General features: G+C 37.9%; 1 protein-coding gene across 2 annotated transcripts; it reads left to right on the plus strand.

Moving 5' to 3' along the window:
- LOC121906912 (complement C3-like) lies at positions 1-25345 on the plus strand. Of its 2 annotated transcripts, none has more exons than XM_042426138.1 (42): positions 1-636; positions 1475-1685; positions 1872-2034; positions 2587-2681; positions 3067-3155; positions 3996-4078; positions 4168-4255; positions 4425-4527; positions 4868-4988; positions 5280-5395; positions 5805-5951; positions 6647-6746; positions 6869-6957; positions 7091-7282; positions 7430-7585; positions 7881-8010; positions 8628-8690; positions 8789-8909; positions 9028-9116; positions 9279-9418; positions 10279-10491; positions 10748-10799; positions 10923-11012; positions 11188-11394; positions 11611-11686; positions 11830-11989; positions 12154-12249; positions 14057-14207; positions 15123-15208; positions 15625-15702; positions 15846-16001; positions 16123-16185; positions 16317-16398; positions 16534-16582; positions 21785-21875; positions 22008-22097; positions 22195-22297; positions 22492-22581; positions 23527-23616; positions 23707-23790; positions 24688-24832; positions 25079-25345. In XM_042426138.1, exons 1-42 carry the CDS (start codon positions 560-562, stop codon positions 25218-25220), a joined length of 4767 nt encoding a protein of 1588 aa, XP_042282072.1. In that variant the 5' UTR covers positions 1-559; the 3' UTR covers positions 25221-25345. The 2 variants fall into 2 exon arrangements, with proteins under 2 accessions (XP_042282072.1, XP_042282082.1); XM_042426148.1 differs by having other exon boundaries at positions 1475-1670.
- The last annotated feature ends 233 nt before the right edge of the window (positions 25346-25578 follow it).

Genomic DNA, 25578 nt, shown 5'->3' on the forward strand with positions numbered 1-25578 from the left:
TTCAAGAAAGAAATAAACATTAAAATGATAGATCATAATTATTGAATCAGATTGTCATTGGAGAAAATTCCTTGGTGTTGCAACTCAAAAAACCCTGCCAAATAGACTTTTACCTCAACAGTTGTCTGTGTGTTTGTGCATGTTCAAAATTTTTATGTGTTTTTATTCAGCAGGCTGAGAATAACCATAGGTGACTCAAATTTTACAAGCAAGAAAAAAACAAGGGAATCATATTAGAAAATGTACATCAGAAATGTGAAATTGCTGTTTTTATTTAATTCTGCAAAGAACTGTTTAATCAACAGTGTTTAGAAGTTAGTCAAGTATGTAAACCCTCATTGATTTTTTCTGTTTACCCTTCAATGTTTATCAGAACTGAGCAGTTTCTCAACTGTTGCTGGGAAATCATGTGTATGTTGTGTTTACACATGTGTACAGAAACCTTTGAGAAGGGGACGGATGAGACGGTAGTGAGGACAGGTAGAGGTGTGAGAGGATAGAAGGAGAGTGCTGCAGAGCTAGAGTCTTCATTGACAGCAGATCAGGATCGGGTAGGAGGATGTGTAGAACTGCACTGTGGCTGCTGGCCTCTCTGGCCTTTGCCTCCCTGGCTTCTCTGGCTGATGGAGCTCCATTGTAAGTAGACCTAGCTTGCCCTCATACACTCTTCCTGAGATTTAATTAACACAGACAAAACAGAAATACAAAATATGCAGTTTGTTTGCTCAGCTTCCTGATATTCAAATTGTTGTGCTGAAACTGTAAGGAGCACAACAACAAGATCAGTGGTTCTCTACATTTATAATTTATTTAAAAAGTGTATGGATATAAAGGACTTATTGCGCGTGTATCAGTTTTACATAGTGCTAATTTCACTTGTGTCTTACAAAATGGTCAGTGGACCAGTTTACAGTTTCATAAGTCAAGGTAATGTGGTCTTTCAAATTATGCCAGTAAGTTGGCCCACATTTGTTCTGAGTTTGCACAGTGATGCAGTACACCACACACAGCAAACAGTTTTACTGATCCAGTGCTGGATTTTAGTTAAGATAATAAATAGATTATTCATTGTGTGTGAAGTCCATGCTAGATCAGATGATCCTCAGGCTGCAAAGCAGTGGTTCCAAATTAAACCTGAGGGGTCATAAGACAATTAAAGAAATAAGAAAGGAAAAATATGGAAACAATGTGAAATTCTGGACATTTCTACCTCTTTAAGTCTGTAAAAGTCCTTTAAATGAAACAAATATTGTAAGAAAATGTCCACACTAAGGCATTAACATGTGTCACAGGGTTACAGCAGTAAATCTTGTGTTTAAATAGTGACAAACCTCATTGTCATTAGCATGTATGTGGGGGTTATAGTGCCTTACAATAAAAAAGACCATGTTTGTCAGTAAGTCAGTGCATCCTGAGCAGCAGTGTGATTCAGTGCAGTGATACTGTCTCTCTCTCTGTCCCCACTGCTCTGCAGAAAAGTGATGGCTGCCCCCAACTTGTTGCGGGTAGGAACAGCAGAAAACATCTTTGTGGAGTGTCAAGATTGCACCGGAGGTGACATCAGGGTCGAAATCAAAGTGTTGAGCCATCCAACCAAAACCAAAATGCTGGCAATCACATCTGTGACCCTTAATGGAGCAAACAGCTTCCAGAGCTTCGGACAAATTACGGTAAAAATAAATACTGTATGTACTGTATACTGTATGTTACTCTTACACAATACTTGACTTTTTGTATTTTGCCTGCATTCATCACCTAATTTGTAGAAATCATTTTCTCTATCAAGACCACAAACAATAGATTTAGCATTTATAAATGCTCATGACATATCGATTCTGCTCCTCACGTAATGTTTATGTCTCTGGTTTCAGATCCCTGCTGGGGAATTCAGTAAGGATCCTAACATGAAGCAGTATGTGTACCTGCAAGCTCAGTTCCCTGACCATCTGCTGGAGAAAGTCGTCTTAGTCTCCTTCCAGTCTGGCTACATCTTCATCCAGACCGACAAGACCCTCTACACCCCCGACAGCGAAGGTAAGTTTGCATCATTGCTGAGAAATACGTCTACCCTTGTGAAAATATCTGTAGGTATGCTAAGGTATCTCCCTAGAAAATATATCACCCAATCTATGTCAGATGGTAGAATGTATTAAGCTGTTGCAAAATTGAACAATAAACATTATGAACTACTTCTTTAGTGTTCATAAAGGATATTTTGAAAGCATTTTTTACTGGTGTTGATAATGTACAATATCAATTTCAAAATTGAAGAATAGACTTCTTAAGATGAACTATAATTTTTAAGGTCTTTAAAGCAAGAGATAAATACATTTTAACAATGAGAAAAAATATTTAATAAATAGAGAATACAAACACCTGCTAGAAAGGAAATGCTCCCCCTAATATTCCCGTCCTAAAAATCCCAATCATCTCTGAGAGCATCACAGTTTGACTAGCACATCTTTCATTTTTCAAGAGTGACTGCATGAAAAAACTACAGTAAAATGAACCCTTCTTTTCACATAAGTGGAATAATAAAGTGAAAACTTAAAATAGATACACCATGACTTCTTCTCTGTCTCTCAGTACATTACAGGATGTTTGCAGTGACGCCCAGTATGAAGCCAGTAGAGAGAGATACAGCAACCCAAGTTGATACTTACATTGTCATTGAGACTGTGGTAATGATTCAACATTATATTGTAATGAGCTGTCACTGTTCAACTGTAGGTGAGATCATTTCTCACTTTTTCACTTTCCACTTTTTCTCCCTGCATGCTTCTTAAATACCTGAATGACCTTTGTATTCCTTTGTTTCATCTCTTCCCACACACGTCCCACCCATAAAAATAAATGTCTCCCTCTAGTGGTTGTGTTGCAGCCTCTCCCTGAGAGGTAGACAAAAAAAAAATTAAGAAATGTTTAAGACAGTGTCCAAGGACTGATCAGATTTATGGAGAGTAAACAAAGGACTTGTTGAAAATATAGAATGATTTCAATAAATGTATAAACTGACAAGGCTCATTTTTAATCTTTTAATGATTGTTCAATGTTGCATATTTTTAGAGCCCTGAAGGCTTCATTAGATCATTTGATCCAGTTTCTCTGGAATCAGGCATCCACTCTGGAAAGTTCAGACTGGGTGAAATTGTCAGGTGTGTATTTTATTTTACTTTAATTGCATTACGGTACATTCTGTTGTGGTTGGCAGGTGTTAGTGGGGAATTTAACATTTTTAACATGTAACAATTTGGACTGGAAACCGGGTGAAACAGCTAGTCTGGTTTGCATTAAGTCTGAAAGGAAAAAGTTAGCAATTGACAGGCAACCAGCGCAGACTCCAGGAGGTTATTGCATGGAGGCAAGAAATGCTCTGGCCCAATGGTCAACCCCCCAGGCAAATTATTGTTTTCAGACTTAGGTTATTGTACAAACAAAACACATGAGATATAACATGTTAATTAGTGAGCTAGTGAACATGTGAATTTTGTTATCTATGGACTGTGCCAGGCTAGTTGTTTCCCCTTGTTTCCAGTCTTTTAAGCTAAGCTAACTGGCTGCTGGCTATAACTTTATATTTAGTGTACAGATATGAGAGTGGTAAAGTATCAATTTTCTCATGTAACTCTCCACCAGAAGGCAATTTTGTTTGTTTCCCAAAATTATTCCTTTTAATTGTATGGTAATTTATCATATCCAGCCTATTTCAATCTGAATATTTATTGTAAATGAATCATAGTACAGTTAATCCTATTAAATAATCAGTCTAAACAGGGGTAAAACAAAGGTACCTTTCTAACAATTGTGTAGTTTGTCGGCCAACCTGAATGTAGGACACTAAAAGTGTGTTGCAGCAGCTCATTTGTTCATATCTAAACTTGTATAAGACATAAATAACTTGAATCTGAGGTTTGGACTATTACTACTAATATTTTAATCTTTTGCTTGATTATTGAAGTATTTGTCCGTGTGTGTGTGTGTGTGTGTGTGTTAAGTCCCGGACTGTGGAAGGTGGTTACCAGGTTCCGGAGCAACCCACAGCAGAGCTTCTCTACACAGTTTGAGGTCAAAGAATACAGTGAGTCCCTCTTTACTTGAACTGTCATTTAAAAACCTATACAACTTACACTTGATTAGACATCCAATAAAATGTTTTCAATTTTTCAGCGCTGCCCAGTTTTGAGGTTAAACTGATGCCTCTTACGGCTTTCTTCTATGCGGACAGCAAAGACTTCACCGTCGACATTAAAGCTACGTAAGTGCAGGTTCTTGTTTTGTGGATTTGGAGAATGAGTTTGATTGGTAGATTGGATTAGAGGAGAAAGTAAAAGGTGTTTTGACTAATCTCTTTGTAATAGTTCCTATTCTAACTCTCTCCTGTTTTATTTGATTGATTAAAATGTGTCCTTCTCTTGTGGTTTTAGGTATCTGTTTGGTATAGAGGTGGACGGGACAGCCTACGTAGTGTTTGGGGTTGTGCAGGAGGGTCAAAAGTACAGCTTTCCCAGCTCTCTTCAGAGAGTGCCGGTGAGTGCATACTAACACTTTTGCTGCATCTCTATCTGTCATACTCTGTGTGTCTAATCTCTCATATGCACAAGCACATCTGGCCAAACCCAAATCTGGCCTTTACCAGTGCTACAAAATCTGCAAGACTGCACAACATGAAAAATGTCTGGGATTTTACTGTTGTCCATATGTCAGTTATAATTGTTATATTCAGAGAGAGGTATTCATGTTCAGAATTAAGCCAGATTAACATAAGAATTTACACACCCAACTAAATTCCTATCAATTGTACACTGATATTACACTGTATACTTGTACACTGTATTTCAAGATGCATTTCTGTATTATGTCACATTAGGTCGAGAATGGTCTTGGACAGGTTAAATTGAGGAGAGAGCACATCACACGGACCTTCCCAAACATCAATGAGCTGGTGGGGAAGTCCATATATGTAGCTGTCAGCGTGCTGACAGATAGCGGTAAGAAAGAGAGACTGTGTTTCTGCCTGTTCAGTACGTTTGATCATGTGAGAATCATATGACTTAGCAGCACAACAGGGCTCAAATTAACCATCAGTAACGTCTAAAAATTTCCAACACAAGAAAGACAAAGAAAGAAAAGAAAAATGCCATATCGGGATAAATAAATAAATTTAATGGATTTACATTGTTTCTGTATCAATTAATCATGAATGAAGCAAAAAGGTGTAAAAAAACTTGAGTAATCAGTTTTTTTGGTGCACGTGCATATATTTCTGCATAATCTCACAGGTAGTGAAATGGTGGAGGCAGAGTTGAGAGGCATCCAGATTGTCACATCACCTTACACCATCCACTTCAAGAAAACACCCAAATATTTCAAACCAGGAATGTCCTTTGAAGTGACGGTAAATGATTCTACTTTAAATAAACCCTTTCCAGAAAATATTTCACAGCTGAAATACAGTCACTGTTTGAGCCCAACTTTCACATCATCAATTATGGTTTTCTTTCTTATTTTTTGTTTCAAAAGCCACACGCTGTTTAATGCTCCCTAAATGTCCATAAAACTGTAGCTGATTAGTGCAATGCTTCAATTTGTCTGGATCATTATGATGTAAAACAGATCTTTAGACAGTAGAAATTCACAAATAAACGCACAGGGTCACTATATATTAAGTCATAATATTTAGTGCCCAGCTTATGCAGTTTGCAGCCAAAGTAATCTAATAGCATTACATTACCATTAATAATGTGTCTTTTTAGAGATATTTAGATCTTTTCTGATTGTTCAGCTGTTTGTGTCTTGGATGGCAGATTGAAGTTCTGAATCCTGATGAGACTCCAGCACAACATGTTGTTGTGGTAGTCGATCCAGGCCTGTCGCAGGGCATCAGTGCATCCAATGGCATGGCCAAGCTTGTCGTCAATACAGATGTACAGGCCCCAAGACTGACGATCACTGTAAGTCTCCAAAATGTTTTGAAAGTCTTTACAGCCAGGTTTGGCAAACAGAAGCTTAAATCTACAACTTTTAAGCTAAAAGGAGAATGAGTATTAGGTTCACATTCATCAGGTGGGCAGAAATGTAACTCCAAATAAAGGCTAATGTGGTTCTGTGTCTGCTGGATATGAAAGTTGATCAATATTATCATCATTATCATCATTATAAATTTATAAGCCAGTAATACCGCATGTGGAGGCTGTGTATGTTGATGTTTTTCTGCCCCCTGGTGGCAAAACTCAATGGGGAGATGACTGACAAAAAGCCAGGCACAGGTTTATCTGTGAAGTTAGTGCTGTTGATAATACTAGTTGAGTTGTAGCGTCAGTTGATGCTGGATGTCAGTTTAAAGTGCCTTAACTCAGGAGAGAAAAAGGAACACTTTTTTATTTAAAACAATTAAGTGGCAAGATTTAAAACAGCCCTCAAATAGGACAAAGCCGTAATATTTGCAAGCTCAAAAACTTTGAATTTGGCAGCGATAACCGGCCTTTATTATACTGTGTCACTCCATTATCTGTAGGTCCTTTTCTGTTCTGTCAACTGATGTTCATCTATGGGTACAAATCTTTTTGCTATTTCTTTAATTGTTTTCATGTGCATATATTTATTTAACTGTGCGTGTACACTTACTTATGTGCGTGTCCAAACGCAGGCAAAGACCAGCGATCCTCGCATTTTACCTGAAAGGCAAGCATCAGCCACCATGGTAGCTCTCCCATATACTACCAAAAACAATAACTACATCCACATAGGTAAGAAGCATCCTGAAACAACATGAGGTTTTAAAAAAAGATGTGGATGGCAGCGGCAGTGCTGCCTAAGTGCCAAAATCTCTGCCGTGTCTAGTAATAATCACAGAATGTAATTTTTGTAGGGGTGGATACAGCTGAGATGGAATTAGGGGACAACTTGAAAATCAACCTCATCCTCAACAGGCAGCAAACTCAAGACATCACATACCTGGTGAGAAATGTTTCATACCTGTGTGTGTGTGTGTGTGTGTGTTTGTGCACACACTTGAATGTTTGTGTCCTGCAATCTGCCAATATGTACATACATGTTGGCTGAGTGCTGATGTTCAAATCTGTGCCCTCAGATCCTAAGCAGAGGTCAGCTGGTGAAACATGGCCGTCACCAGTTAAAAGGACAAATACTGATTTCCTTGTCATTGCCCATCACCAAAGAGATGCTGCCATCATTCCGCATCATAGCCTACTACCATACAGTTGACAATGAAGTGGTATCAGACTCTGTTTGGGTGGATGTCAAGGACTCCTGCATGGGCTCGGTGAGGCACACAACATTGAAGTAGTTAAACTAATGAAAAATCCACCCACACTCAAGCTGATTTAACTTCTAGGATATATTTTAATGTAACTGCTTTAACAAATACAAATCTGCATGTTTCCTTCATTGTCCTTTCCTTCACATCTAGCTGAAGCTGGAATCATCAAGACCTGCTCCAACCTATGAGCCTCGCAGGATGTTTGGTCTAAAGGTCACAGGAGACCCAGGAGCCGTAGTGGGACTGGTGGCAGTTGACAAAGGCGTCTATGCCCTAAACAACAAACACCGCCTCACCCAGAAAAAGGCAATTTCTTTATTCCATCTGTATTTTCCAAACTATTTGAAAGGGGATTCATTGCAAAATCTCGACATAAAGACATAAATAACACATACACGTTCCCTTTTCAGTATTTCTAAAGTACAGATAAATACTCTCTCTAAAAATAGATACAGAGTATACAGGTGTGTTAGTCTGTGCTTTCAAATAATATCCAGTAGGATATTTTCATGCAGCAGATTTTTGGCATGCAATTTGTCATGTGAGTTTACTGATATGTCTGTTTAATTTAACCCTTGTATGTTTGTATTTTACTGCTCAGGTGTGGGACCAAATAGAGAAGTACGACACAGGCTGCACACCAGGTGGAGGGAAGGACAGCATGAGTGTGTTCTACGATGCTGGGCTGTTATTCGAGTCCAGCACCGCTTCTGGGACCCCCTATAGACAAGGTGACACTACTAAATATGTAGTCTCATTGTTTTCCCTCCTCCTACTTATCTCATTCATCCATTCCCAACCAAACCCAGCTTGGTTGTGGTCAGAAATGCGCACCTTTAGCCACACCCAACAGTGATATCACTGGGTCATTGAGTATACCTGTGCATCACTGCAGGAAGAGAAGAAGTTAAACCACCAGAGGTCAGCAAAGACACGATTTTCAGGGAGTTTTAAGTTGCTCTTTACATGGTTTGTTCACCCAAATTACATGCTATTTCCCTTTTGTGGTATTTGATTGATTTCACTTTATTGTTGAAATCAAGAAGTTAAACCACTGGAGGTCAGCCAAGATAAGGTATCTTGCCATGCAGATAGTTTCAGGGACTCTGAAGTAAGTTTTTTCTTAATGTAATTTTTTAATGCTCTCCGCACAACTAACAAAATTTGCAAAAAAATAGGCAACAGATATCATAAGCTCCAAAACTACCTGCCAAATACCACTAGGGAAAGTGAGAAAATATGTTTTATGTAATTTGGGTGAACCGCAGTTTTTGGGACATTTCCAAGTTGACTTCAACAGTCAGCCACTGATCATCATTTAAAGATTTAGTCTGTGTTGCATTTCCAGAATTGAAATGTCCGACCCCCAGCAGGAGGAGACGTGCCACTACAGCCGTCGCATCCAGCTTAAGTAAGAAGCACAGCTGAAACGACCCAATAACCACCAAGCTGGAAAACAATCACCGTCTCCCAGTTAAAAATAGTAACCTTTTTAAATGTATTCATCAGGTGAGGAAGATGACAACAGTTACATGGACAGCAATGAGATTATTGCTCGCACCAAATTCCCTGAAAGTTGGCTGTGGTTAGATATCACACTGCCTGCTTGCCCTCCACAAGAACCTAATTGGTGAGTCAACTGACATCTATAAACACATACAAATATACTGATAACTAATTTCGTGACACCACTTGAATTTAAAATGACCTTTTACCTGTCAACCTGATAACACTTTTCTATGTTTCAGTAACAAAGTAGTCTATCATAGAAATATCCATTCGCAAGACTCAATCACAACCTGGGAATTGACTGGCATTAGTCTGTCAAGAACCAATGGTGAGGATTCAATGACTAAAATCTGTCTTGTGCTTTAATTGTGCCTCTTTAACCTTAAAGCCAAAAGCCCTCTATTGTACTGTCTCTCCATCCCTCACACTTGTTTTTCCTTCTGTCATCCCTTGTTTTGTTGTGTTTCTTTTAATCCCTCCCATCTTTAAGGAATCTGTGTTGGCGATCCGTTAGAGGTAATTGTCCGGAAGGATTTCTTCATTGATCTCAGGCTGCCTTACTCTGCTGTCCGTGGAGAGCAGGTAGAAGTTCAGGCAATTCTCCACAACTACAGCCCAGACTATCTCACAGTAAGTCTATGTTTCTCTGCTCTGGTGTTTAAGGACATTCAGGAAGCTGATGAAATCATATTATTTTTCTGGAGAGTTTGCAAACAGAAGGGCAAAAACACAAGTAAATATTGGATTGACATTCAACATGTGGCAAAAAAAGAGAGATAATAAATGAAAGTAAAGCAAGAAGCAATCCTTTCTCCAGTCTGTGATAACTGTGATGTCTCACTGCAATATCTGCTGTGTGCCTTTCCATTCTTAAGATCAAATTGATCTTTTAGGAAACAGTTTAAAGCATGACATTTTCTTCAAATGGGGTCTTCATCGTTAACTGACTTAAACTAATACTGATCATTATTATTATCAATAATCATGCAAATCCCTATTTAAAGGTGCAGTGTGTAGAATTCAGTGGTAAGTAGCAGAACAGGCTTAGCAGAAATGGAATATATCTACATAGGGAGCAGGTCCTCCTCTGCAGAGACTGACATTTTTTTTCTGCAGTAGCCCAGAATAGACAAACCAAACACTGGCTCTAGAGAGGGCCTTTTGCGTTTTTGGCGAGTTTCGTGTCCACCATAGGTGTTCCTACACACTTAGAGCGGGAGGGATATTCAACTAGTTGTGATCTGCAACCTCACCACTAGATGACACTAAATCCTACACACTGGTCCTTTAAGAAAAAATAATGTTGTTGTTATTCTATAGATAAGGAAACACAGTGGCTGAAATTGCTGAAAGTGATAAGAAATTATGTGCAGATGCTCAGAAGAATCAACATACAGTATTTCAGAATCTTCTACTCAGGGAGGGGATCCTCATCTTCAATCAACTGCACATACCTCAGTTTCTTTCTCCATCTTTGTCTTGTTTTCAAGGTGCGTGTGGATCTGATTGAGGCAGAGCATGTGTGCAGTTCAGCCTCTAAGCGTGGAAAGTATCGTCAGGAGGTTAAAGTTGGGCCCGAAACGACACGATCTGTACCCTTTATCATTATTCCCATGAAGGAGGGACAATACCCAATTGAGGTTAAAGCAGCTGTTAAAGACTCGTATCTCAGTGATGGAATCCGGAAGATGCTGCGGGTGGTGGTAAGAGGCTTTCAACCAGTTGCAATCAGTTTGTACAGTTGCCCTATTTAGCCACTCGATTGACTTTGATGCATGTCTAGAAGACAACTGTTTTCTGTATATCAGTCTTTTTAAATGCAACTGAAAATAAGAAAAACAGACTGAGAAAGATAGAGCAATATTTGAACAAGAAAGCCACATTGTATTTTCCTACACACCAGCCTATAAAGATTACTCAACAATATTTTCTCTGATGTTTGTCCTGTTGTTTCTCCAGCCTGAAGGCGTACTGGTTAAATCTAAAGAAAGCATAACTCTGGACCCTAAAGGTTTGTGTGATGAGTTTACCCATTAAATGGCTGCAGTATAGGAGCAACAAAATAATTTAGTAATATCATGTTTTCTTCACTTGGTAATTAATCCTCCAACTTGACCATGGTGTGTCCCTTTAGATGGTAAACAAGAAGTAATTATCAACAGTAGAATTCCTAAGAAGGATTTGGTTCCAGACACACCTACTAGAACACAGATCTCTGTGACAGGTGAGATATAATGTTGTATGGGCAAACAAAAAACTGCACTGGTGTAAACTGTTACTGTTGTTGCCTCTCATTGGCAATGACTTCACTGGTTGTGCAGGACCTTTACATGTTTGTTTGGTTGTTTCTCCCAGTCAGTCTATAATGTTATGGTTTCTGTGTGTCTGTGTGCATGCAGGGAGAGAGCAAGTAAGTCAACTGGTGGAGAACGCCATTAGTGGGACATCAATGGGTAGTCTGATTTTCCAGCCCTCAGGCAATGGAGAGGCGAACATGATCTACATGACCCTGCCTGTCATTGCAACCACATATTTGGATAAAACCAACCAGTGGGAGACTGTGGGCTTTCAGAAACGTGGTGAAGCCCTGCAACACATCAAAGCCGGTAGGCACACATAGATACAACAGTTAGCACAAAAACCTCTATCTGTTGGATTTCTACATTACTGACTGGCAGAAATGATATCAATAAATTGCAGAAAAAAAACATGACCTTATACACTTTAAACGAGGATCACAAGACTTCTCAAATTGTCATCCATTGGATAAGATTAATTGGATGGCAGTCAGTGAAAAGGTTGTGGGTTTTGTTTGTGTGCAGGCTACCAGAACGAGCTTAATTACCGTAAGTCGGATGGTTCTTTTGCTGTTTGGACCAATCACCAAAGTAGCACGTGGTGAGGCATCAAAACATTCATAAACACATATGTAAATGTTTGCTCATCCTACTTAACTGAGATTCCAACTTTGTGAGGATGGGTGTATTTCATGTGAAAATAAATTTAACTAAACTTTTACACCCTCTCCTCTCCTCTCTAAGGCTGACAGCATATGTTACCAAGGTTTTTACCATGGCCAACGGTCTGGTGGCAATGGAAAAAGATAAGATCTGTGATGCTGTCAAGTTTCTAATTCTCAACACACAACAACCTGATGGCCGGTTTAGAGAAGTTGGAAAAGTGTACTATGGAGAGATGATTGTGCGTGCAATGATTTCAGTTACATCAGTCTTTAATTGATGCTAAAAATAGCTAACTGAGACAAAAACAATCACATCACTATGATCTTACAGTATATGCACAAAGAGATGTTCATGCTGTTGATATTGATGATGGTTCTGGCAACTGTGTGTCTGTGTGTGTAGGGTGATGTGCGTGGCACAGATTCAGATGCCTCCATGACGGCCTTCTGCCTCGTTGCTATGCAGGAGTCACGCACACTGTGTGCTGCCACAGTGAATGTGAGTACCTCACCTGCAAACATCTTTTTCCCTCACCAGTTTTATTTTTTCATTCAGTGACTACAAATTAATGATGAGTGAAAGCAAGCTTTCTGCAGTCACCAAACCACCATTAAGCAATTCACCGCTAGCTAAACCCTGTTCCCCTAGTTACTGTTGGTAAGCCTGTCAAGCTTTCCATTCTTGCATGGCACATATGTGGTTTACAATACTCAGTGTAGCACAAATTTTAATCATGTTTCCAGATAATTGGCTAAAGAAGATGAGAATGCATGCCTTAATGCATGTTTCCGTCAACTACTGTTGACTTCAAATGTTAGGAATCGGGCACATCAAGATACAAAGTTACTGGTGCTAATTCTCCAGTTTGATGCTATGAAACCATTGCAGAAGATGAGGGTGCAACAAGCTGACATAACTGAAAGAACGCTAGTCAAACCTCAAACAATGGAAAACCATGTGGAAATGTGATGGAAATATGGCATTTATATTTGTCACATGCACTAATCTGGGGAACGGTATAGTCCCCTCATCTGTCTACATGGTATTTGTTGTCTCTTCAATGAAGCAGAAGCTTAAATGACATTTAAGTCACATGCTTCAGGTTGCTATTGTACTTTGTTGCATCTTGATTTTATCAATATACCATCTTTTCCACCTCAGCCAAATGTAAAAACTCTTTCAAAATTTCAGGGTTTTTTATGCACAAATTGAAAATGTACAACAGGTGGATAATGCACTTAATGGTAACAGTGACAGATTGAAAATTTGCAGAAAGTTTATGAGACAGAAGTAGATAAAAGCAGGCAAAAGAATTTCTAGCCAGTGACCATCAGTTTTGCAAGCTAGCAAATTTATCAGCTGTGGCAAAGTAGATAATTAATCTAACATTTGCTGTAGAGCTAGTTAGTCCTAGTTTTATAAAGTTGCTTTCAAATGAACAACATTGATAGTCTGTGTTTTGAATCGGCAGGGCAGAATGCAGCCACAATGGCTCCCAGCTGCCTCCGATCCTTCCAACCTGTAGGCTACACCACAGGCTGCTAATATCAACCAAGTGTATAAGTGTACCATTCAGGAAACTCTGATGCCAGTAAAATCAACTCCTGTATTGTTTCCCAATGCTCTTCCCTAACTATGGTTTCTGTGGTTGCTATGGTCACACGGCAAGCCATGGCAGCAAGTTGGAAAAGCTGAACCATAATGAACTCTGTAGAAGAATAGGTACTCTAATAGAATAGGTACCCAGCAGTTAAAAAGTAACTACAGTTTAAATTCTTTATAAGTACCTTAATTGTTGCCCCCTTATTCCATAGCGTCACATCTTGTTCCCCTGTACCTACGTATATGTATCTGTATGCACTGTACTGGTACACCATTAGTACAAAAGATTTCACTGTAACTACGGAGTAATTAAGCTGTACGTTGTGGGCTGTAATCTAAAGCGTCACCAAAGTGTAGATAGTACTGTAGACAGACATGCAAACAATTGCAGCTAACAATAGAGCAGATAAACACATACTCCTCATTCTTTTTCTCTTGTGTTTATGCATAACATCATTACCCCACACCCCAACAGTAACCAACTCAGTAACTCAGTAACTAGGCTCAGTATGGCTCATAAGGCAAAGAAGATGGTAAGAGAGGGAACAATCCAGTCTTGTCCCAGGTTCAAATACTGCTCTAACATACAGAGTGGATATTGAAAATGAATTAGTTGCTTTAAAGCCTTTTGTGTTCATTTTTCCTGTCTGCCTGTTCTCCCATTCTCTTCTTCCTCCTTCCCTCATCTTCTTCTACTGTCCAGAGTCTACTAGACAGTATAGACAAAGCTGTTGCCTACTTGGAAAAGCTTCTGCCTAGCCTCACCAACCCATATGCTGTTGCCATGACATCATATGCCCTGGCCAATGAAGGCAAACTGAACCGGCAGATCCTCTACAACTTTGTTTCTCCAGGTGTTGTCACACAACAATTATTGTAGTATCTCATTTACATAGATTGTCCACCAGAACAAATGTTATTTAAGTTAAAGTACAGAAGTATTATCAGCTAAATACACTTCAAGTAAAAGTAAAAGTATTCATAATGCAGACTGGCTTCTTTTAGAGTGTTATATTTTATTGGTAGCCTATATTATACTGTTTGTTTTTATCGCTAACAAATACATGTAAGAACATTTTAATGTTGTAGTTTATCTCATCATAGATTAATAGTCTGCATCATATTATATAAGTGTCATCATAAAATCATATGTTTCTTTATTATAATAATATTAGTAATAAAGTTTATTTACATAGCACCTTTCACACAAAGTACATAACAAATTTTAAACAGAAAAGAGCAGACAATTTAAACAACAGTTAGAATATTAAAATATAATATTTTATGTAAAATCTTAATCTAAAAGCAACCAGTAACTATTAGAGGCAAAGAATTGTAGTGAAGTAAAAATAATAATAATAATTCAATAATAAAAACAACAACATTAAGTAGAAATACAAAGTAGCATAAAATGGAAGTATTAATGTAATGTACAAGTACCTCAAATGTGTATTTATGGACAGTACTTGAGTAAATGCACTTAGTTACAATCTGCCACTGCTCAGTACGAATATAAGAATTTTGAAGTTTTAATTGATCTTTATCAGAAATGTTTGGTTATGTTAGGTGTTAATATTAAAAGACAAATATCTGATAATTTAACTTTCAAATATCAATGTCAGTACTGGCCTCATCAGTCAGGCTTTTTATTTAATTTTTCACAGATTAGGTTAGATATTTTAAGATTAGGGATTGGAGATTTAATAGTTGATTAAGCTTTTCACAGGTAAAGCACAGCAATAAAAAATATTTGTCTGTGTCTCCTTCAGAGTTATCCCACTGGCCTGTACCTAAGGGACAGGTGTACACCCTTGAAACCACAGCTTATGCTCTTCTGGCTTTGGTCAAGGTCAAGGTGGGTACGTCCCAATTATGTGTGTTTCACCAGCACGTCATGTTACAGAAAACACACAAGAGAGTCATCATTCTTATTAGCTCACTTAAAGGGCAGATGGTTGGTGAAGAGAGGCGTTTCCCTGACTGGAAACCAAAGTCAGTGAAATTTGTCTCTCAGTAATGTCAAATGTAAAAATAAAGGAGACATTATGCTTTATTGTGATTGATTGATTCTATCAGACAAGTTTCAAGTCTCAACAAGATGACTGTGTCATAATAATAATAGGAAAAACTGATTCGGTAATCTAACAATCTATGGTTCACTTTAGAAACTGACAGGAAATAATTTAACCGTAACAGAATTAAGATTTAAAAAATCAAATACACAGTCAATCGCACAGATTTCGACCCTTTTCTTGCCTTCTGTTAATAAAGGCCTTTGAGGATGCCAGACCTGTTGTGAGATGGTTCAACAAACAGCAGAAAGTGGGCGGAGGCTATGGATCAACTCAGGTAGCACAGACCTCTCTGTCAACCTTGATACTGTATATTCATATACCACTATTTGTGCATCAACTGCACTTTTTTTTTCAGGTCAAATGGGCTCAAGTTTCTTTCCCCCAACCACCCCCACCCCACACTCTTTTTCCCTCCAGGCTACCATGATAGTGTATCAGGCTGTAGCTGAGTACTGGGCAAATGCAGAAGAACCAGAGTACGATCTGAATGTGGACATCCTATTGCCAGGCATGTCATTCCCTGACAAGTTCAACTTCAACAAGGACAACTACCATATCACCAGAACATCTACAGTGAGACACACACACATCATGTACAAACACACATATCATACCATCATGCATTCTGCTTTCTGTGTGTATTTCCCCGCTGACCCGTGTGTGTGTGTTTGTGTGCATATTTAAATCCCAACAGTTCCATAATATAAACCAGGATGTGAAAGTGACTGCCGAGGGCACCGGAGAAGCAACGCTGACAGTAAGTAAAAGATAATATTTTTGTTCTGATCATCTGTTGTGTATTGATGTGTCCCTTTGGAATTCCAGATTATTTAATTTCATTTATCACAATGAATGCAATATTAAAATGCACTTTTGTCTATGTGACAGATGGTGTCACTGTATTACGTTCTACCTAAAGAGAAGGAGAGTGACTGTCAACAGTTTAACCTGTCTGTGCAGCTCCTCCCAGGTAATTTGATGCCCTCTGTCTCATCCACTGTATATATTAGTCTTTATTTGTTGCTTTTTATGTTCTTTAAGTATCTTTCTTTAATGAGAAAAACTATTTAAAATACTAATGCTCATCTACTGTTTGCTCCTCCAGATAGAATGGAAGATGATGAGAAGATATACAAGCTGAAAATAGAAGTTTTGTGAGTACAATCAAGACGTAACACTGACTTGTGTTTCAGTAACATGGCTTTATACAGATAATTTTCTAGCCAGCTATGGTCCTTCAATATTTCACTTCTTCCCTGCTCTGTTTCTATTTATCTCCTCTCAGTTTTACCATAATTTTAATTGCCTGCAATCAAGGGCCATTTCTAGCATTTTGGATCATATTTCATCGCTGCATCATATCGATGGCAGAAGAGCAAAACTTCCTATCTGAAAAATGCACTTTTTTGAGAAAACTTGTTTAACCCTCCTGTTGTCTTCGGGTCAAATTTGACCCGTTTTCAAATGTTTTTATATCAGAAATATGAATTTCTTTCATCTAATCGCCTGAAAATTACATGGATGGTTCCATAACACACACTTTGCAAGTAAAAGTAATGATCACCACTTTCATTGAATTTTGGGTGTTTTTGGGGACTTTTGTCCTCCCGGGTCAATTTTGACTCCGGAGGACAAAAGTTACATGATTGACAGGAAGACAACAGGAGGGTTAAAAAAAACTTGTTGTTTTCTTGCAGAATGCTATTTGTTAAGGATTTGTGGTATTGTTTACTGTATTGTTTACTGTATGTTTGTATAGTTATTACAGTATTGTTAACATATAATACAGTAATATAGTACAAAAACAGTGTATTATGTGTTGGGTGTCCTTAACAAATAACATTCTGCGAAAAAAAACAACACGTTTTTTTTTAGTTTTCTCAAAAACGTGCATTTTTCAGATAGGAGGTTTTGCTCTTCAGCCATCAATATTCCATATGCATATAAATGGGACCAAATGCTGCTGTTTACACATAAAAAAACTTATTTTAATTTAAGGGACTTAGCTTAGCATTGTTAACATCATCATCATCTTCAAAACTAGATGTTTTAGCAGCGAAGTCATCAATGATGTCATCATAGGACAGCTGCTGGCCAATCTCATAACTGATACAGACTATGGCAAAACCACTAAGGACGCTTGGTTATGTAACCCCTGCGACGCCTAATGACCACAGGGTAGTTAAATGATATTGGACCAGTGTCTAAGTTCGTAGGGAGGGGTTGAAGATAGGTAAAGGACATTACTTACATTAAAACTTTTCTTTTGTAAGAAAATAAGATGATACAGTGAAAAACATAAAAAAAACATTTTTAACAAAAGAAAAACTTTTTTTTTTTTTACCTTCTTCAGGTACAATGAACCAGTTTCACAGCAGGCCTTGACAACTGCTTGTTCTTTAGTTGTGTTAAAGTAATCTTGCCTGGATTCCAAAGTTGGTAAGAGTAAACCCTCGGCCTGTGTTACGCCCCTGAAACGGGGAGAAATAATCACAAGAGTGATACGGTAATGTTTCTTCAGTGAGAGCGTTTACCCGAATGAATAATTGAACATATACACAATCTACAAATAAACATAGGCTACCCTGCTTAACAGGCTGGTTACAGTAGCATACATACCCTATTCAAGTTACACAAATATACAGTATTTCTTTGAGACATAATTCCTATTCTCTCTACTGTTACTGGTAAATAATATACTGCTGTAACTCAGTAACCTCTCATAACCTTATAAAAGTTACTAAATAGACAATATAGAAAAACTGTAAAATACATCTGCATATGTAGACAACTGGATTCACAAAATGGCGGAAGCAATTGGCGTAGTTACGGGTTGAACTCTGCTAACAAGCGGGAGCTAGCTCGCCAGACACTTTACCATACTCGGCAAACTTTACTTTAACTCACTTGAAATGTTACACATACATTCACTTGACACTCAAACATATTAGAAAATTTATTACAACCACCTTAATAGTGTCAAATGCCGACAACATACCTGAAACGGGGAGAAATAATCACAAGAGTGATACGGTAATGCTTCTTCAGTGACAGCGTTTACTCGAATGAAGAAAACACCGCGAGTTCCCCTGGATACGTGGGTGGAGACAAAAGCAATCGATCTCACGCTAGTAGATTAAGACTACTTTGCGGATCACTGATAATACCATTATAGCCGAACCTCTGACAATAAAGGATGAAATGAACAATGAATTAATTAAAGACCTTTTAAAAATTTAACCTCTTTTGACATAATGAATTCCTGCTTTTTTTTTTTAACCCATTTTAAACACATCTTATAAATTGTTTCTCATGACTATGATCTTTTTAACCTTATCACAGCATTTTAAGTGTACTGTCCTTTTTAAGCTTGTATGGCCCTTTTAGTGCATCATTCTTTTAACTTATCACACCTGCAGAACTGACCACTGTAACCCTCTAAGTGGAGGTTGATCAATGATGCTCAACAGACTTAGAAAGACCTCCTAAGAGACCATTTCTGACTGAACATCCTGAAATTATTGCCTGAACTAAAAGCATAAAACTGACCCTAAGGTCACTTGGACCACAGAAAAAACAAAAAGCCCTACCTTAAATGGGACACAGACCCTTTTATCTACACAATCCCAAGGTTACAAATCTCAAGAGGAACATTCCTTTGCAACACTGCAAAATGAACTCCTGTTATATTCCAAACCTTAATAACTGTGAAATTAGCCGTTTAATCAGTATATGGGCCCTGTCAAATTGTTTACCTTAAAAATTCATAAAGAATGATGTAACTTTGATAAGTGCACTATGTTATATTGGTGAGATGTTGAAAAAGTTGGTCATCTTACATTTTATCATATTGTCATCTTTTTGATAAGTTTAGAAATATAGGCTTGAATAATCTCACTTGTTGGTGTTTATATAGTCTATGCAATATTACTTGAAAATGACCTAACTTTAATCATATATTGATTAGCACATTAGCTAGGAAGTCACCTTGAATGCTTTGTTACAGAAGTAATGAAATAACTATGTTGAATGTATATTTGTTTCTCACCTCACAGAATTAATGCTTTAACTCTTTTATTCATTATATTACAGCAGGATCGTTATTAATCAGAAGATATTATGAAATACTTGAACGTTATGAAAAGAATGTGTTTACAACTTTAATGTGAAATACTTGGTCATAGTGACTTGAAGTGTGATTTTTGCGTGTAAAAACACAGAATTAGACTTTTTCCAAAAGTTCACTTATTTCCGAAGTTGCAGGCCTTGAGAACAAAGAAATTGAATATTCATCAGTAATTCAGCTTAGTTCAGTTTAAAAAACATTCAAAACTACTCCACTCTTGTCGAAACTTATAAAATAGCCTCACAGAGATTTTTCTTTGAGCTGGCCTCCTCCTCATGAGTAAGAAACTACCCCTTTAAGACTTCTCTTTCCTTTTTCTAAGTAAGCGCATATTTTAAACCTTTTTAAAACATGTTCAGTTATCGATCTTTTTAAGATTAAACCTTGCATTTTCATATTTTTCATAGTCTTTTATTTGAAGTTTTCTTTCAAGCCAGAGTAAACACAAAGCGTAATCAGGAAAGTTTATTCTGCATTTAACCAAAAGATCACAAGAGACTCAAGCCTGAATCCCCACTGACACGTTTTACAAGAAGCCAGCAAAAGCCCAAATGGACCTCTGCACATCTGTGACCCAAAGCCAAATGATCATTCTGGGTTGAGACATCTCATCACATCCTCACTTGCTCAGCAACTCACTGCTCAAAGTACTAATACTCCTACAGACCCATATTTCAGCAGATAAATATACTATTAAAACCAATAACAGACATAACTTAAAGCAATTCAACTTTAATAACCAATTTTAATAAACCATGTACAGTAGACGTGTTTAGTTCCTCTAAAGCAATGTCCCTTATGGTGTAACAAAGTTCAGTTCTTTGTTATGTTCAAGTTTCATCAGTCCTTAGTTGTAGTCAGTCTATTCAGTGTTTAGGTCAGTTTATAGTTCTGGGTGCACCCGCTAATAAAAGCAAAGGGATCGCAGTCCCACCACACCACCACATAAGGGGATGAAGGAAAGGTGTCTTCCTCCGGGTTGATGAAGTACAAATAGTGGCTTGCCATCTTCTTCATCAAGGAGCAAATTCAGAATCCAAGGTCCAAGGCACGGTATCTTGAGGGAGTCTCAATAACCTAGCCTGTATGACAACAGGGCAATTACTCACGGTCATGTCTCCATTATCTGTGGCTATGATAAATCAACACATCATTAAACTCTCAATATCCCACTACAACATAATAACAATCAGTTCAATAGTTTTAACTGTACAATATCTTCTTTTATGAACCGTGTTTCTCCTCTTTTTAACATCGATCATGAATTATGATCACACATTTTAACCATTTTAACATTTTAGAAATAACATTTCACATGAATTTATTCTTTTGTTAACCATGGACTGACACACCTTATGTTTTTATGATAGAAGTAACATTTAGCTAAGTGCTTTCACTTCTATGTTGTATCCTTATGCACAAATAAAATTGTTTATCACACTAGCAGTATGAAACTAGAATTGTTATTCTGTTATGCACATTAACACCATTATGACACAGTGGAAAAGTACTTGGTGAGCAACATTTTACATCTCAGGTTTTTCACACCACAGAAATTTCCCTTTAACTTAAGGTCGACACTAATATCTCACAGCAGTAAAATGTAATAGATGTTGCTCACACAATTCTGCATTGCACATACACACTCTCCCTGCAGAACCACATGTTGACTGTCTCATGCCAGCTACAGGAGTTAGCTACACTAGCTTAGCAGAAAAAATTAACTCACCAAGACGTTACAAAAGAATAGTTAACCTACGGCACGCAGGTCCCTGGATTGTTCACTCTGTCACTTCACTTGTCTGCTGTCCTCAAGACACACATTACACATTTATTAACTTTTTACACTTTTTAATATCCAAAGAATTTCTCACTCACTGCGCACTCTTCTCTACGTCTGCTCTCATCAACATTTTAGCGCATAGTGTGGGTAGAGAGTTAACATATTATTTCCACCAACAGGAACTTTCAATACGCCACCTAACCAATGATTAACTAAAGTAAACAAAATCCATCTGACAGGTAAATGAGTTAACCTAAAATATAGGATAAAAGTGCTATATAAAATATAGCCATGTAGCCATTTAAGGGAGCCCACTGTCTGTGAAAAAAAAACAGCTCATGGGGGCCTTGTAAGGATATTTAATAAAGCTTCACTTTCTCACTTTCATTCTCTCCATGTGTTTTATTCTGTTTTTTTTAAAATACTCTGTCCATTTTCTGTGTGCAGGTTTAAGGACAAGGAGCGCGATGCAACCATGTCAATCTTGGATATTGGCTTGCTAACAGGCTTCACCGCTAACACAAAAGACCTTGACTTAGTAAGAGTCTTTACAGATGTGCACATACTCATATAGAGTTCAAAAGTCAGTATTTAGGGTTAGGAAAACAAGATGTGTTTTATGGTCCAGGAAGTTGTCTAATCATGTTTGTGTGTATGTTTGTGTGTGTAGTTGTCCAGAGGACATGCCCGCACCATTGCAAAATATGAGATGAACAAAGTCCTGTCAGACAGAGGCTCACTCATCATCTACCTGGACAAGGCAAGGCATCAGTATTACCTCCCTCTACCCCTTTTCTTTCTGCCTTGTTCTTTCTCTATTTATATCTGTCTCACCTTTGTCTTACATCTCTCCACAGGTTTCTCACCAACATCCAGAGGAGATCACTTTTAGGATCCATCAGAAGCTGAAAGTGGGCATCTTACAACCAGCTGCTGTGTCTGTCTATGAATACTATGAACGTGAGTCTCAAAGACACTTATACTGTATGCTGCCTCTATGAGCTTCATTTTTCTTTGCTGCTGATAAAAATTCAGAGTAATTAACAGGATGGATAAGCAGAAATTATTAGATTTTCAAAGTATTTTATGATTATTTCGTGATGTACAGCAATGGGCAGAAAACATTTTTTAAATATCTTTCTTTCTCATTGCAGAGACACATTGTGTGAAATTCTACCATCCGGAGAGAAGAGCTGGACAGCTTTTGAGGCTCTGCACAAATAATGTATGCATATGTGCTGAAGGTAAGCAGGATGAAGTCTCACGGATGAAAAAATCTGTCTACAGCAAGCATACCTAAGCAAACCATACACCGAAAATTCTTCTAAAAGAAACACATAAACACAACACGAACAATGTGCTTCAAAGAGGTAAAGCATATTTTGATCAGTGGTTTGGGGGGGTGATCATTCTGCTTTGTCTGTAAACTGCAGCGATTTAGAATTAATATTTGCTAATAAGCACTAAAACACAAAGTATAGCTGAGACTGCTGGGGATCACCAAACTGATTACAATTCATTCTGAGGGCAACATTAATGTCTGTGCCAAATTTCATGGCAATCCATTCAATAGTTGGAATATTTCAGTCTGAACCAAAGAAGTGGACCAACTGACAGACATTGCTAATATGGCTAAAAAGAATGGTCAAACCTTGATGACGTGTTTTCACAAGCTGAGTAGTACACCTCAGATGTGTAAATATGCATAAAATCAGTAAAGTACCCCTTTAAGATCTGGCAAAGGAGATGGTCCCGGAATTTGGTTTACTGTAAATCACCTGAAGGTAACATACAATACTGTACAAAAGTTTTAGGCTCCATGGGGACCATCTGTTGCAGGACTCCTTGTTCTTTTCACTGAAGATAGCTCTTTGTGACTCTGGCTGTATGTTTGGAGTCATTTTCATGCTGCAGGTTGAATTTGGGACCGTTAATTTCCCAGATGGTAATATGTGATGGATAAGAATCTAAACATGTTAAGTGCCTGAAACCTTTGCACATTACTGTAGTTATCAGCAAGCACCTGCTGGATCCTATAGGATCAGAGCAGTGCTCCGAGCTTACAAAATTAAGTTCTGACTTTGATTGCAGCTGTACTCACCCATCAACTTATTCACAGATATGCACATGTGCTTATTTAATCAGGTCATAAGTTGTGTATTTGTTTTGTGCCCATTGTCTGTGTCCAGAGAACTGCAGTATGCAGAAGAAGGGTAAAATCAACAACAATCAGCGCACAGCTATGTTATGTGAGAGGACACCGACCGCAATTGATTTTGGTAAGAGAATGTAAATGGACTGCATTTGTGTTAGTAGGAGATAGAGGAAGTAAGTATGTGAGCTAACATCTGCAACTTGTCTGTCCTCAGCTTACAAAGTGAGAGTGGAAAACTTTGAAGACGTTGGGTCCACCGACATTTATACAATGCAGATACTGCAAGTCATCAAGGAAGGTGGGTATTTATCTGCTTTGAACCTTCAAAACGAAACAAAAGTGCCTTAAAATTGAAGGTGACAATTTTTTGCCACTACCTTAGATATTTGAAATTTGGGGAGAGTTTGACATTTTGGGAAATATTTGGGAAATTGCTTTCTTACCAAGTGAGATTAGATGATTGATACCACTCTCAGGAAGCTACAGCCAGCAGCTGGATAGTTTAGCTTGCATTGGCAGGTAACTAATGGAGACTGCAGGAAGTTACTGGTCCTGGTCAAGAAATAGTCTGGTGCACCCCCATGGTTCATACCCAGCATTGTATGACATTGTATTTGTCTGCCACAATGGCGCCCACTGAAGAGTACACGCCTGCAAGATGATACATCAGCGTTGTGGTTGTTTGCCAGAAACTGTCATAAATTGACTTTTATTCGGTATTTAGCCACATTTTTACAATAAACTTTGTAGATCCCGGCCATTATGAACTATATCTTTCAACTGGATGAAGTATTTTAGTCATTGGATGTCTGGGTTTTAAGGTATCAGATACAAAAGCTGAGCAAATGTTAGCTGCAGCTCGGCTGACGTCCTGTGCCCGCCGAACAGCGTCGTAGAAATAAAGATTTATTTACGTGAAACTGCTTTATTCCATGTTTTTGCCCGTTTTAATCCCCATGTACATTTGTTTTGGAGAGGAGGAGACCTCTGCGGATAATTCATCTCCTGGTAGAAACATGCTGAACGATGAACACTGGAGTAATCCGAACTGTTTTTAACAAAAGGTGGTTGTTTAACAATGAAAACAGCAACTCCCACAATCCCACGACGTCATCAAACTCTGTCTTTTATTATTGTTTTGATTGAGTTGTTTGTTAAAAGATCTTCTTTCTCTTCTCCTACATTGTAATTACAGGACATTATGATGTGAATCCTGAGGGTTCCCAGCGCACATTCCTCAGTTATCTACACTGCAGAGAGGCTTTAAATCTGGGAATTGGCAAAACCTTCCTTATCATGGGCATATCCGAAGATATTCACAGAGATGAGGAGAGGCAATCGTAAGTTTGTTCTTTGTGTGTGTGCACCCCCCTCATAGCATCATCTCAGTTTCAACATTTTTACCACACAAAATCAGGTTTGCCTGTCATGTGCAGCTTAGTTTGTTGCTATATTACCTGTTATGAAAGGGAGGGAGTCATGCTTTTTCATCTGTTTATATTTCAATCCAAAAAGTTAAATCTAGATTACTACAGGTAGCTGACCACATGAACATACAATATGTTTTTTAACTTTGCTCTCCTCAGGTATCAGTATGTGCTTAGTGAGAGAACCTGGATCGAGTACTGGCCTACGGACACAGAGTGTCAGACTGCAGAATACAGAACAACCTGTATGGGCATTGAGGAGTTGGTCGTGACGTACCAAGACTTTGGATGTCTGTCGTAGTGAAATTCAAGGAAATAAAATGTTTTTTTGAAATTAGCTGTTTTGTCTAAAACTTAAACTGCTACAAGATATAAGTGATGTAAAAGTTAAAATGTTACACTGTTGATTAAAATGTAATGGTCTTATTCCCATCGTCTGTTTTATATAGATGTAGAAAATTACAGTAGTGATTACTGTCAGGTTACTGTATAATAACCTTTGGTAAGTTCAACTGGAAGTTTAATTAATTCTGACTTTTTTTCATGTCATAACATAAAAAATGGTCCATCCCACATGGGATCACATGACACACGATAATACAGCATATAAATAACTTTCAGCATTTGACATTCATGTTCCAAAGAAAAACAAATCATTA

The sequence above is a fragment of the Thunnus maccoyii genome, chromosome 2 (assembly GCF_910596095.1).
Source record: "Thunnus maccoyii chromosome 2, fThuMac1.1, whole genome shotgun sequence".
In the NCBI taxonomy this organism is placed as follows: domain Eukaryota; kingdom Metazoa; phylum Chordata; class Actinopteri; order Scombriformes; family Scombridae; genus Thunnus; species Thunnus maccoyii.